At 30.2% G+C, this 15716-nt stretch overlaps 1 protein-coding gene across 5 annotated transcripts in view; it reads left to right on the top strand.

Moving 5' to 3' along the window:
• Positions 1-14988, top strand: part of LOC119609011 (neural Wiskott-Aldrich syndrome protein) — a 23655-nt gene extending 8667 nt beyond the window's left edge. For 4 of the 5 annotated variants that reach the window (XM_037963672.1, XM_037963671.1, XM_037963674.1 and 1 more), the window contains exons 3-8: positions 8907-9134; positions 9199-9298; positions 13141-13670; positions 13737-13937; positions 14006-14203; positions 14299-14988. In XM_037963672.1, coding sequence (XP_037819600.1) covers positions 8907-9134; positions 9199-9298; positions 13141-13670; positions 13737-13937; positions 14006-14203; positions 14299-14553 — 1512 coding nt within the window. In that variant the 3' untranslated portion in view covers positions 14554-14988. Of the gene's footprint in view, positions 1-669; positions 688-8906; positions 9135-9198; positions 9299-13140; positions 13671-13736; positions 13938-14005; positions 14204-14298 lie in introns of those variants that run through there. The other variant, XM_037963675.1, reaches the window with a different exon arrangement.
• The last annotated feature ends 728 nt before the right edge of the window (positions 14989-15716 follow it).

Genomic DNA, 15716 nt, shown 5'->3' with positions numbered 1-15716 from the left:
CCTTTTGTAAAAAAAACTATTGTCATTTATAAAAAAATACCAAAAGATTCAACCATAAAACTAAATAAATAGCTACACCATTTCCATTAAAAAGTTAAAAATTTCGAAAAGAAAATGTTTCAAATAAACATACATACTTCTTCCTAAAAGTTTCTTCTTTCAGGTAAAAAGTTTTCATTCTATATATTTGGAAATGGTGTTATATTTGTATAAAAGTTTATTTTATCTTTATAAGAACACATAATAGAGTATTTTATTTAATTTTGTTGAATATAAAATATATTTTATTTAACATAATCTATATATGAAAATAAAACTATTTGGCGCTTTTTTTTGCTGTTTTTATTTTATTTTCTAGTTTCAAACAAGTAGCGCATAAAACGTGGGTTGTCTGTTGAAGAGATAATTTAATAGTTATTATGGAATCATGACGGTATATGTGTTATATTTAAATACTCTATTTTAGATATTTATTTTGTTTACTTATTTTGATTGAAATACGCATTACATTATTTCTATTCGGAAATGTATGAAATATCACGTTTTTTGCAGTACAAATATTTTATAATTTTTGTGCAAATATTTCAGATTTAAAATAGAGTGTTAAATAGTTTGTAGTAGTGATAAAATAATGAAAGTAGATAGTTTAAACGTTGTTTTGCGGATGAAAAGTGAGTTTTGAATTTGGTAAGAACAAAGGGATTTTTTCCGAAATCCTTTTAGAACATATTAATTTTACTTTCACAAAAAAAATTCTGAAATTCTGAACAGAAATGGCTGATTATTAGTAAAATACACATTTTTTTCAAATAACCAAAATTGTACGTTTGACCATATTAATTAGTAAATTAGTGAGGTAGTTAGTTAGTGAGTGACAGGCCCGATAGTGACCTAGGTGTATTTCTTCGGCTTTGATGTAGTATACTTCCTCCTAGTTAGTCAGTTAGTTAGTTAGGTTAGTTAGTTAGTTAGTAGTTAGTTAGTTAGTAGTTAGTTTAGTTAGTTAGTTAGTTAGTTAGTAGTTAGTTAGTTAGTTAGTTAGTTAGTTAGTTAGTTAGTTAGTTAGTTAGTTAGTTAGTAGTTAGTTAGTTAGTTAGTTAGTTAGTTAGTTAGTTAGTTAGTTAGTTAGTTAGTTAGTTAGTTAGTTAGTTAGTTAGTTAGTTAGTAGTTAGTTAGTTAGTTAGTTAGTTAGTTAGTTAGTTAGTTAGTTAGTTAGTTAGTTAGTTAGTTAGTTAGTATAGTTAGTTACTTAGTTAGTTAGTTACTTAGTTAGTTAGTTAGTTAGTTAGTTAGTTAGTTAGTTAGTAGTTAGTTAGTTATAGTTAGTTAGTAGTTAGTTAGTTAGTTTTAGTTAGTTAGTTAGTTAGTTAGTTGTTAGTTAGTAGTTAGTTAGTTAGTTAGTAGTTAGTTAGTTAGTAGTTAGTTAGTTAGTTAGTTAGTTAGTTAGTTAGTTAGTAGTTAGGTAGTTTAGTTAGTTAGTTAGTTAGTTAGTTAGTTAGTTAGTTAGTTAGTAGTTAGTTAGTTAGTTAGTTAGTTAGTTAGTTAGTTAGTTAGTTTTAGTTAGTTAGTTAGTTAGTAGTTAGTTAGTTAGTTAGTTAGTTAGTTAGTTAGTTAGTTAGTTAGTTAGTTAGTAGTTAGTTAGTTAGTTAGTAGTTAGTTAGTTAGTTAGTTAGTTAGTTAGTTAGTAGTTAGTTAGTAGTTAGTTAGTTAGTTAGTTAGTTAGTTAGTTAGTTAGTTAGTTCGTTAGTTCTTCGTTCGTTCGTTAGTTCGTTCGTTCGTTCGTTCGTTCGTTCGTTCGTTCGTCGTTTTCGTTCGTTCGTTCGTTCGTTCGTTCGTTCGTTATTCGTTCGTTCGTTCGTTCGTTCGTTCGTTCGTTAGTTTAGTTCTTCGTTCGTTCGTTCGTTCGTTAGTTCGTTCGTTCGTTGTTCGTTCGTTCGTTTCGTTCGTTCGTTCGTTAGTTCGTTCGTTAGTTCGTTCGTTCGTTCGTTCGTTTCTTCGTTCGTTCGTTCGTTCGTTCTTCGTTCGTTCGTTCGTTCGTTCGTTCGTTAGTTCGTTAGTTCCGTTATTAGTTCGTCGTTCGCTCGTTCCCTTCGTTATTAGTCCGCAGAATGCACGTATGACCTCATTAGGTCTTTTGCGCACTCCTTTCTAGTGCATCTGGTGGAATCGAGTCCCAATCTCCGGTCTGACAGAATCTCCAGTTTTCCAATTGTTAATACAGATTTCTAACACCTTTAATTTTCTAGTTTCTAGTAAAGACTAGTTCCCACAACCAATATCTAAATCTTAAAAACCAATCATCCTCAGTTCGTCAGCCTTGACGAAAATTAAAATATACTTTTTAACAGTCAAATACTCGTTTATCGACATTATAAGAGCCTTCGATAATAACACAGGCCTCTCTCTAAATTATTGGGCTAATAGCGTCTTCATGCCGTCATAACGTACTGAATATCTCAAAAACCTTATGTTGAATTGACGGAATGACTCTTTTATAAGCCTCCTAAAGTGTAGTTGGTATTATAGGCCTCCTACAGGATAGTTAGTAGAATTATAGTTTGTCATACAGGCAGACAGACAAACAGATGGCCTTCGCTAAATTCAGTTCGCTATCTATAAGGATTCAGAATACACATACATACATATTTATGTAAATACTTTATTGTTACATGTATAGCAAATGCGAAGGATATAAAAATGTACATTACTTTTCTTTTAATTTATATGTTGAAAAAGTTTTATAATTTTCAAATGACCAACTTTTAAAGTATAAAATACTCATTCATTTATCTATACAACTTAGATAAGAATTTCTTATCTAGCATTTTTTCTATATATACATATTTATAATACTTTTTGTTAAGCTTATTTTAAATAATTGATAGCAAAAGGTATTTTTTTTAATAAAAAGAAAAAATACCCGAAAATTTTGTCTACAATTTGCAAAAAAATATTAAATATCCATTGTATAATTAAGGTGTATATCTTATCAGAAAAAATAGTAAAATAAAAATGACTAAATTTAACAAACACTCCCCATGACTTAGTAAAGAAAATCATTTTTCCTATAATAATTAAACAATTTCAAGCAAAATTCTTTGTTTAAAACAATTGTTGATAACAAAATGGTTAAAGAAATATGACTAAAATTGCCTAACCCTAGTATATTGCAAACATTTTTTAAAAACAATATATTATTTGTTTGTTTAACACACTTGACAATGAATTCATAAATTTCGTTATTATTTGTTAAATTTCAATTTAAATATACATGTTATAGAAAATAGGTCTTCAATACGAATTGTTTTTATTATTTGACAATTAGGTCATGAAAATCACAAACTAATTTAAATTCAACAAAATTTCATAACAATCTCTCTATTGACAATTACATTGTTATACCCGTTAGCAAACAAATCCCAGCTCTGTAGTATGTTATTAACATATTAACAAAAAAATTTGTTGAGTATAATATGTAAAACATATTAATGAATGAATGAGTTGAATAAATATTTTAATTAGTAATTATTTGTATGCTTTTTTTAAATAAGTGTTTACACAAAGTGTGACAGTTTAAATGTAATTTAAGAATTGTGTCAATTAAATGTTGACATCTGTTTAATTTATAGCTGAATGTTTTAATACATAATTTTTAAATAAATATTTTTTTAGTTTTAAATTATAATTATAATTTGTTATAATTAGAAATCAAATTAATTCGTAATGGTTAACGGCTTAAGGTAACTTCCGTTTTTAAAATTTGTTAAGTTAGGTTCGATGGGCAGCCTGATAAACCACTTGGGCTCCTTAAATCTTTAGAATTTTTATGTTACCCAAAAGGAAATGCTTGTAGCTAATTAATACCTATTACCAATGATTTCGGTATTCAAATATTCCCTTTGAATAGGTTCATAAAATTTTAGAATATTAGGCGAATTGAGAGCCATTTGATAGACTGGTAACCAATTCAGAATGATTCACAAATTCTTCATTGGTGTAGACCGTTAGGAATCGTTGTTAGTTATTTAGTTAGTTAGTTAGTTAGTTAGTTAGTTAGTTAGTTAGTTAGTTAGTAGTTAGTTAGTTAGTTAGTTAGTTAGTTAGTTAGTTAGTTAGTTAGTTAGTTAGTTAGTTAGTTAGTTAGTTAGTTAGTTAGTTAGTAGTTAGTTAGTTAGTTAGTTAGTTAGTTAGTAGTTAGTTAGTTAGTTAGTTAGTTAGTTAGTTAGTTAGTTAGTTAGTTAGTTAGTTAGTTAGTTAGTTAGTTAGTTAGTTAGTTAGTAGTTAGTTAGTTAGTTAGTTAGTTAGTTAGTTAGTTAGTTAGTTAGTTAGTTAGTTAGTTAGTTAGTTAGTTAGTTAGTTAGTTAGTTAGTTAGTTCGTTAGTTAGTTAGTTAGTTAGTTAGTAGTTAGTTAGTTAGTTAGTTAGTTAGTATAGTTAGTTAGTTAGTTAGTTAGTTAGTTAGTTAGTTAGTTAGTTAGTAGTTAGTTAGTAGTTAGTTAGTTAGTTTAGTTAGTTAGTTAGTTAGTTAGTTAGTTGAAAGGCGGAAAAAGGCGGAAAGTCGACTTTGTAAAGAAGTGGAAAAGTCGTAAAAAGTCGGATAAAGTCGACAAAAGTCGAAAAAAGTCGAAAAAAATCGGAAAAATCGAAAATAGTAGAAAAGTCCAAAATAGTCAAAAATTTTAAAAAGACGAAAAGAAGTCAAATACTCTTAAATAGTCGAAAAAATCGAAAGATGTCGAAAATAGTCGAAAAGTCAGAAAAAGTCGAAAAATGTCGGAAAAAATCGGAAAAGTCGAAAAGTCGACTATTTATAAAATACTAAAAGTCGTAAAGTCTAAAATTCGACTTTTAATTAAATGAAAAAAGTCGAAAAATTGACATTTCATAAAATGCAAAAACACGAAAAGTCGACTTTTAACTAAATGCAGTCGAAAAGTCGACTTTTCGTTTCAACAATAGAACCCTAATGTACATATGTTATATCAATTCTAAAAAGTACACCTAGGCCATGTTGTGTGATCCTTTACCAGTGTCTTTAATGGAAATCGAACCCATGAACTCCGGTCTAACAGACTACAAAACTAACCACTAAACCACCGGAAGTACACTCGGAGACATACACAGTTCTCATTTGACTAATCTATATATAGATTTCTGAAAGAAACTTATTGAGCCCAAAGAAATTTTAAATTTTAACATTTAACATATTAAATAGTATAAACTACATTTCTGTATTACCATTTTAGTTAAAATGCAAGAAAAAAAAACCATTGTCATTGTCAATGTTTTATGATTTCCCCTCTTAACAAATCAAAACAAAAAAAAAAATCGAAAATAAAAATAGCAGCAACTACATGCTGCATGTTATTTTTTATTTTTTGTTGTATATACATTGCACTTCCTTGCTGCATTTCATCAACAACAATTTAACATTACCAAAGTTAACTTTAACTCTATTACATAAATATTGTGCCAACTTTACTTTGAACATTAACACATTAGAGGCACAACTATTTACGACTATAACAACAATAGAAATTATAAATGCAACAACAAATAAAATTATAAAAAAGACATGAAATGAAGAAGACATTATTACCAACTTACAACAGCAGCTAGTTGTAGCATAATAAAATACAGCACTAGCTACTACATACAAGACATACAACGTCAAATGTCTGCCAACAACAATTATTATAATTTTACAGTCGACGACAAAAAAATATATGTGTAAATAGATAGTGAACAATGAAAAAACATGTATAAGTTCATATTGATCCAATGAAGATATCTCTAGACCACTGATCTAATTAACCCTTGAAAAGTGAATTTGCAGAAATAAAACTGTAATAAAATTCGTTCTCTTTAAACAAATTATTGGTATAAACCAAACTTCTTATAATACATATGTATACATACAAGTCTTATCCATTCGAAACGTGGACTATCCATGAATGCAATCTAAGACAAGATGTTATAGATATAAACCAGACTTTCAAACATCGTAAAAAAACCAAGCACTTCTTGAAGTCTAATATAAAAGAATTCTAGTGCTGATTGGAATGCTAGTCGAAGGTCCATTTATTTTTGAAGACTTTGGAAAGTATGAAATATTCCTACTTCAACAAATTTAGACTCCCTCTTTAAACATTAATTTAAAAAAATATAGATGATAGATGATTTGTGCGCTTATTTTGAAATATAAGTAAAATGTAAATTTATTAAAAATATTGGCCTTTATTAGCAGAGGTCCTTTCCCATCTTATTGGAAATATATGAATCCGGGCCAAATCATACTTTGCTTTAAGTAAAGAGTATTCCAACAAAAGGGAGAGGGAAAACTGTTCAACCTAAAAACTGTACAACAAATCGATTGTGTTCGCTGAAGATCCACTTCAGTCGTCTGGATAAAATTTGACAGCTTATAATAAGTGAGACCCTTCTAGTCTATGAATATTCTCCCTTTCATTCGTTTATACGTTTGATTGGAGGGGCTTACGCTTAATGTTGTCGGAATGTCTACATTTTTCATTAACAGTAATGATTCGATGACGTTTTATCACGTATTCGTTCCAAATGTACACTTTGTAATGTCGAGACAAAACAGTCGTCGCTTTACTGTATCCTAAGTAAACGACAAAAGGGACAGTCGCCAATTTCTTGTCCCACAAGTATACAAGAGAGGTGTCATTTGAAACTTTTTTTTTGTATTTTGAACAAGGACTAATGCATTTAAAAATTACAGTAATTTCAACAAACGTCGAATCAACTGGTTGGCTATAATTCGTCTTTCGTCCCGAATGTACATTTTGTAAACGACAATGACGACAGTCGTTACCTTAGTCTCATTCCTCATTTTACTGTTCCCAAAGTAATCTAAAGATTAGACACTTATATTTATTGCCATGTATTGACTCCTTTGGACTAGCTGTCTGACTGTCTATTTGAAATCTATGAAGTGAAGATTGATTTCCTCCTAGGACAAGCTCATGTTAAAGTAGCTAGTCACCTAGATAGCCGAATGGCTAAGGGTAACCGTAAGTGATAGGTTAAATAGCTAGTTTGGGACTGTCCATCATAATAAATCCAATACAGAGTTAATTGTGTATTTGTAATCGAAGTAATGTGTGGTTTCCGTATCCAAAGTGTCAAATGACATCCCCCAAGGCCCCTCTTAAAACAACTAGTTACCTAAGTTGTGGCTAGTGGTAGGTTAAATAACTAGTTCCGGACTGTCACGCCGTACTGCAGAGTAATAGGAGCTAGATGAAATAATGAACCAATTTCAACCATTTTCATGAAAATAATTCTATTTATGCTGTGTATGAGATTATTTTCTTAATTGTCACATAAATTAGAACAAACTTATAATATACTCTCTACTACATATTAAGCTGTAGGGTATTACAACTTTAAACAAAAAAATAAACTAAATTTAAATTTAGCCTTAAATTTATTAGCAAATAAATTGTTAAAGGTCATTCCCAACTGTGTTGTTAAAATACACAAACAAATTCCTACTGCAGGAGATATTTTTATCACCGACTGTATAGCCGTGTGCGAGTAAATACAATAACTTTTCATGTACATATGTGCATTAAATAACTAACATCTATGAATGTATGTACGAATATGAACAAAACAAACAAAACTTACTAACTGACTATCTGTCCATCCGTCTGTCACTAGTACTTGGCGACAATAGTTGTTGATGATGATATTATTTGAACGTGACTAACATGTAAAATTTTGTACTTAAAACAAACACACGCATACACGCTACACTCTGCATAAAGCGTGCGTGTGTTATTCTATGACCAATGAAGAGTATGCAAAATGTATGAATTAAATACATTTTTTTTTTTTTTTCGATTGCAGTTGAAATGGACAGCAGATTTTACAACTGGTTAATTTGTATGCAAAATAAGCGCATATAAATTGATATAAAATAAAAATGATGTTTATTACACTTTGACACTTTACAACGTTTTTAGACAATCGATGACAAAGAAAAAGCCAGAGTGTTTTTTTAAATTATCTAGTTTTAAAACTTTTAATTAGACAATTTTTCAAACATTTTGTGACAAATCTCGGTACTAATCCAAGTGTATAACTTCCCATTTTGAAATTCCACAGGAACATCATTTTTTTCCAGAAAAGTAAAGGGCTTTTAATCCACAATTTTGGCGAAAAAACAAACATTTGTCATGACCTTCGTTTCAAAAATAAAAAGTTCAAGAAAATATTTAACTCATAAAGCTAAAAGAAAAGAAATTTAAATAAATATGGAGCAAATTAATTTAAATATTTTTTCTTTCACGTGAACTAAATATGTTGTTCAGTATTCAACAAACATCAATAAATTACAAAATTTGCATTTAAACAAAGATCTTCAATAATAAAACAATAAATTTACATTAAAAAGATAAAAATAACTAAAGTTTTTTTTTTGTCACCAACTGTATATAATCCAAGCTTAAGCATTGTTAACTTTGCAACAAACACTATTACCATTATATTTATGAACAATATAATATAAAAAATTGCCAACAAAAGTTCAAACTTATACGCTTTTTATTGAATAGATAGAAGAAGAAGCAGCAGCAGCAGAAATTACAATAATAATTAAATATTTCTTTTTTTTGAAATTTTACACATTTCCACTTGTTGGTTGATTTGAAATTGAAAGTAGTAGAGAAGTAGTTGTGATTGGTAAATGGCACGCAAAAGTTGACGACTTTAAGAGGTGCCTTTAAAGTTTCTATTAAAAATTTGTGAACAAATAAAATTCTAAACTAATATGAAGAAGAATAAGGTTAACAAAAAAGAACGCAAAAATTAAAAATTTTAAATTTCGAATTTCTAAAATATTAACCAATATTTTTATGTGCTTTATGATTTTTACAGACTCTTAATACAGCTGTGGTACAAATATATAAAACTGAAGCTTCAGCTCATTCACATTGGAAGAAAAAATACACTGGTGTCGTTTGTTTCGTTAAGGACAGTGCTATACGTTCCTATTTTCTACGTGCTTATTGTCTAATTAAACATGAATTAATTTGGGAGCACGAGCTGTATGATGAAATGAAAATTAATAAAGCTCGTCCATTTCTAATAACATTTGAGGGACAGGTGGGTAGTATTTCTGTTATTATATGGAAACATTTCTTATTTAAAGTTGAACATTTATTTGCAGGATGGTCATGTGGGTTTAAATTTTGTTTCCGAAGAGGAATGTGATTCGTTTTATCGTGCTGTAGATACAACAATTGAGACTAGAAATCGTAAAAAATTAGGTAAGTAAACTTTATGGTCTTAGTGTATAATTAGACTAAATATTCTAGTCTATAGTCTAGTCTATAGTATAGTCTAGAATAGTCTAGTCTATAGTCTAGTCTATAGAATAGTCTAGTCCATAGTCTAGTCTATAGTCTAGTCTATAGTCTAGTCTATAGTCTAGTCTATAGTCTAGTCTATAGTCTAGTCTATAGTCTAGTCTATAGTCTAGTCTATAGTCTAGTCTATAGTCTAGTCTATAGTCTAGTCTATAGTCTAGTCTATAGTCTAGTCTATAGTCTAGTCTATAGTCTAGTCTATAGTCTAGTCTATAGTCTAGTCTATAGTCTAGTCTATAGTCTAGTCTATAGTCTAGTCTATAGTCTAGTCTATAGTCTAGTCTATAGTCTAGTCTATAGTCTAGTCTATAGTCTAGTCTATAGAATAGTCTAGTCCATAGTCTAGTCTATAGTCTAGTCTATAGTCTAGTCTATAGTCTAGTCTATAGTCTAGTAGTCTAGTCTATAGTCTAGTCTATAGTCTAGTCTATAGTCTAGTCTATAGTCTAGTCTATAGTCTAGTCTATAGTCTAGTCTATAGTCTAGTCTATAGTCTAGTCTATAGTCTAGTCTATAGTCTAGTCTATAGTCTAGTCTATAGTCTAGTCTATAGTCTAGTCTATAGTCTAGTCTATAGTCTAGTCTATAGTCTAGTCTATAGTCTAGTCTATAGTCTAGTCTATAGTCTAGTCTATAGTCTAGTCTATAGTCTAGTCTATAGTCTAGTCTATAGTCTAGTCTATAGTCTAGTCTATAGTCTAGTCTATAGTCTAGTCTATAGTCTAGTCTATAGTCTAGTCTATAGTCTAGTCTATAGTCTAGTCTAGTCTATAGTCTAGTCTATAGTCTAGTCTATAGTCTAGTCTATAGTCTAGTCTATAGTCTAGTCTATAGTCTAGTCTATAGTCTAGTCTATAGTCTAGTCTATAGTCTAGTCTATAGTCTAGTCTATAGTCTAGTCTATAGTCTATAGTCTAGTCTATAGTCTAGCCTATAGTCTTGTCTATAGTCTAGTCTATAGTCTAGCCTATAGTCTTGTCTATAGTCTAGTCTATAGCCTAGGCTATAGTCTAGTCTATAGTCTAGTCTATAGCCTAGCCTATAGTCTAGTCTATAGTCTAGTCTATAGTCTAGTCTATAGTCTAGTCCAACGGTTCCCAAAAGGGGGTCCGCGGACCCCTAGTGGTCCGTAGCAAAATCCTAGGGGGTCCGCGAAGACGAACGAAAAAAATCATGAATAAAAAATATTATCTATATGTTAGAAAATATTAAAAATATCTCCAAATTTGTCATAAATACTAAAATACACAATTTTTATTCAATAATCCCAGATTTGTTGGTGACTCTTTGAATTTTATTGTTTCGGTCGTTTATCAGGATGTAGCTAGGCCTTACAAATTTATTGTTTCACTTTTATAAAGTAAAGTATTACGTGATTTGTAATTTTTATAAATGTATATGTATCGAAATAAATGTTTTTATAGCAGACGGATAATGATTTGCCTTAGAATTAAATACTGATACTGGTATCCCAGGTTAGGTCACATTTCATAATATTTTTTTAAATTGTAAGCAAAAGTGTTAATCTAGTTAATTTTAAATATAAATATTCCATTCCGACGTGATACACAGATTTTAACTTCATTTTGTTGTCCAATATTATTAAATCAACATCAGAAAATTCATAGCGTTCTGCGTTAACAGTCAAAACCACGCAGTAAAATAATTCGTAGGTATTTTAAAATTCAAAATTAAGATCGAAATTCACAGTACATTCGCAAAGAGTTCAGGTCATATTTTATGTGGGTAACGCATTCCGCAACAACATCGAAGAAGTCTAACTTTCACATATTTTCTCGAAAACTTAGCTTACATACTCAGCTCACTCCTATGCAATCGCAAAAAAATTTAGAAACATGACTCTTTAAGCACATGTCGACAATACTTGATAAAGAAACCTTTTCTATACCTTGACGAGAAATGAACATGAAAGCTCTCACGATCATAAAATTAAACATCATGTTAGAAGTCATTCTATATTTAAAACCATGCAATTGAAAACATCTCCGATCTCAATGTACGGGAATATTTTATAGGGTTTATGGACCAGGACTAAGACAATTTTCGGACGAACAATTACACAGTGATACAGCAAAAAAATGCAGGGGTTCTCATATACCAATTCCATTTCGTTATAGTCCATTGAGTAGGAATATATTTTTAATTTTTCCCGATCACTTCGTTTAGTTCCTTTTTAAGAGCAAAAGATGTGAAAAAGAGCTATTTTTGAAGTTTTAACTTTAAAAAAATATATTTATGGTAGTTTGCAACCGATTTTCAAATTGGATATTTTGTTTTAAAGATACAAGTGTTGTCTTTCAACCCAAAAAAATAAATCCAAAATTTATGATTAATGTCTTGGTTACGGCCATTTAAGTAAAAAAACTCACATTTTTTCACAATTTTTAATTTTCATACTGCTCTACGTTGGCCATGAAGCAGTAACTTTAGCTTTTATTACATTTGAAAAAAGGCACATTAAGTTGGGTTTCCAATGATGGTCAATTTATGATAATCGATGAAAAAGGTTATGAGTTGTGCTAAGTTTTATAAAAATATAGCATATTTCTTCCATACAAAAACGTTCATGTTTCTGGTTTTCTTTGTAACAAGTTTAAAAAATGTTTATAAACATTTTTATACAAAAATTAATTTGTATGGAGAAAACCAAAAATTCGAGGAACATGCTATTAGAAAAATTGGCATAAATCATCCAGTTTTTCATAGATTTTTATGAAATAACAAGTTTTAGAAACCTTGCTTTATGTGATTCTTCAGGAAAGTAATAAAAGATGAACTCACTGCCTCATGGTCAAAGTAGAGCATGATGAAAATGAAATTTTTTTAAAAAAGTGTGAGTTTCTTTACTTAAACGACCGTAACTCAGACATTTGACCATAAATTTTGGATTTCTTTTTTTGGATTAAAAGGCAACACTTGTATCATTAAAAAAAATATCGGATATGAAAATCGGATGAAAACTACTACTAAACTTATGATTTTTCAAATTTAAAACTTCAAAAATGGCTCTTTTTCGCATCTTTTGCTCTTAAAAAGTAAGTTAACGAAGTGATAGGGGAAAACTAAAAATATATTCGTACTCTATGGACTATAACGAAATAGAATTGGTATATGAGAACGCCTGCATTTTATTTTTCTTCACTTTTGTATCACAGTGTTATTTATAACAATAAGATATCAAAATATGTATGGGGGTCCGTGAAATTAAATAAATTCCTCAAGGGGTCCGCGAAGTAAAAAACGGTGGGAACCGCTGGTCTAGTCTATAGTCTAGTCTATAGTCTAGTCTATAGTCTAGTCTATAGTCTAGTCTATAGTCTAGTCTATAGTCTAGTCTATAGTCTAGTCTATAGTCTAGTCTATAGTCTAGTCTATAGTCTAGTCTATAGTCTAGTCTATAGTCTAGTCTATAGTCTAGTCTATAGTCTAGTCTATAGTCTAGTTTACAGTTTAGTCTATTGTCTTGTCTATAGCCTAGTCTATATTCTAGCCTATAGTCTTGTCTATAGTCTAGCCTATAGTCTTGTCTATAGTTTAGTCTATAGTCTAGTCTATAGTCTAGTCTATAGTCTAGTCTATAGTCTAGTTTATAGTTTAGTCTATAGTCTAGACTATAGTCCAGTCTATAGTCCAGTCTACAGGCTAATCTACAGACAAATCTGTGATTTAGTCTCTCATATTCTATATAACTAAACTAAATTTCAAAATTTTGTTCTTTGCAGAAAAACGCAATAAACGCAAATCCCAAATGGCACCCTCAGCACCACTCGCGCCGCTGCCCAAAGAGCCCGACTACAACAGTGTACAGCTGCGTAATAATTCAAAAATTGGTACTGTCAATTTTACGCCCGCCGCGCCCATGCCACAACCGCAGCAAGCACCACCAAAAAAATTCCTCTCGTCATTATCGTCTTCCAATAATAAAAATAAAAAATCAAAAGTCAATAAATGTGATATTGGAGCACCGACCAACTTTCGTCATGTCAGTCATGTGGGTTGGGACGCTGATAAGGGTTTCGATTTGACGGGCAATGAAAACGATGAAGTACTCTCGCAATTCTTTCAAAAGGCTGGTGTATCGAAACATCAACTAAATGATCGAGATACGAGGGCATTTATATATGATTTCATACAAAGCAATAATGTGCTGGGCACGGTGAAACAGGAAAGTGTTGAACAGCCGCTAAAGACAACATCACCACCACCGCCACGTGTGACACCTCAAGTACCGACCAGACATCAACATCATCATGTAAGTTTGTGCGGTGTGAAAATTAATTAAAATTGTAAATTTTAATTGGAATTCTTTTAAATTTAGGCTCAAAATGGCAATTCAACCAGTAATACTACAATAACAACCCAAAGATCAGCACCACCACCGCCTCCACCAGCTAGACAGCCACCACCACCAGTACCTACAACTGTGCCTGGTTTATCGAGGGCACCAGCGCCTCCCACAAGGCCACCACCCATAAATACAGCACCACCACCTCCACCAGCTCCCATTATGACAGCACCGGTAGGTTTTAAATAATTTTCCCTTTTAATTATGTCGTTTATTTTTATAATTTTTATTGGAATTTACAGCCACCACCTCCTCCACCACCAGCAGCCGGTATACCGCCACCGCCTCCTCCTCCACCTCCCATGGCTGGACCTGGTGATATACCCTCAATTACCACGACATATGCTGCAACAGAAACTAAAGCACCCTCTAGCTTACCACCGGTTCCTGATTCACGTAATGAATTCTTGGAGAGTATACGTAAGGGAGTGCAACTTAAGGTAAATTTTAGCTAATATTTAACAGACAAGTTACTAAATTTACAGAATATCACTTTATACAATTTCTTAATCCTTTTATTTTTCTTCCTGTTTAGAAAGTCGACACCTCAGCTCTTAGTACGGGCAGCGGTGATTCTCGCAGTGAACTCATGTCCGAAATACGTATGGGCATTGAATTGCGACCAGCCAATCAACGTGAATTATCCACAAATCGTGCTAGTGATGAAATATCCGGTACAGATGCTTTAGCTGATGCTTTACGCAGAGCCCTGCAAGATCGTGTACGCGTCTTGCAATCATCAGACGATGAATCAGAATCATCGGGCAACGATGACGAATGGGAAGATTAAATTTAGCCGGCAATATACGACGAGTATGTATATGTATATCTAGTATGTATGAATGTATGTTGTAACTAAATGTATGTTTGAACGAATGATAGAATGAATGATGACTGTATGTATAAATGGTGGATTTATTTTATATAAATTGTATACCAATGATAACAAAACTACTACGGCTTTAATGATACGTTGTATGTGGACACGGGTACTACTATTGAACATTTCATGTCATGTCATTTTAATATGTTGAACTTTTACAAGCAAGTTTTGTATTAGTAAAACAAACATTAGTTTTATTTCTAATTTAAATGTAATAATTTATATAATGCATTTGATTTAAAGATCTTTAGTTAAAAAAAAGAAATTTATTTCATACAACAGTTTATTCTATTCTATTTTATTTTATTTAATAAGGCCTAAAGCAATCTTAGCTAATGTAAAATTTTTATATTACTTTAATATGTTTTGCCTTGAAAGAAAATCTAAAGCGTAAAAATTATTTATACAATCGTAAAAATACCAAAAACAATATTTAAAATAAATTTATTGGAAAATATGTGGCAATTAATTGCAAATTTTTAATATTTTATTTGTTTTTGTTTAGTTAAAACAAGATTTTCTTTTATATTTTTTTAAAAACTTTCTAGTCTTTTTTTTTTGAAGAAAATAACTTTCTTTTTTTACCTTTTTTGGTTTTATTAACTTGACAAAAGTATACTTTCTTTTAAATTCAAGCATATCCAGCTCAATTGAAATAAAATTCTTTAAACAATTTGAAAATAACAAAAGAAAAAATATCAATAAAATTGCCCAGCAATCGTTAAAACATAAAAGTAATATTTAATTAAACATATATTTCAATAAAAAACTAAGTTCTTTTATTATAAAAAATATAAATAAACAAGAAATAAACTTTGTTTAATAACTTTAATTATAAAAAAAGAAGAAAATTAATTAGTAACAATTGTGCCAAATCAAAAAGTAATAAAAATATATACATATATACCTACCTACATATAGATAATTTATGAAATATTTACTAAACGACGAAACATCACATAAACTATTTAAATGCAATAACTCAACAAAAAAAACTTAGGAACATAAATTTTCACTATATACTCTTATACAAAAAAAGAATATTAAGGAAAAACAAAAGCTGTAGCATT

The sequence above is a fragment of the Lucilia sericata genome, unplaced genomic scaffold, assembly GCF_015586225.1.
Source record: "Lucilia sericata isolate MDLA Ls3-8-SP2 unplaced genomic scaffold, ASM1558622v1 Contig000913F_arrow, whole genome shotgun sequence".
In the NCBI taxonomy this organism is placed as follows: Eukaryota; Metazoa; Arthropoda; class Insecta; order Diptera; family Calliphoridae; genus Lucilia; species Lucilia sericata.
Note: the sequence above shows the minus strand (reverse complement) of the source record. Positions and strands in the feature narration are given on the sequence as shown.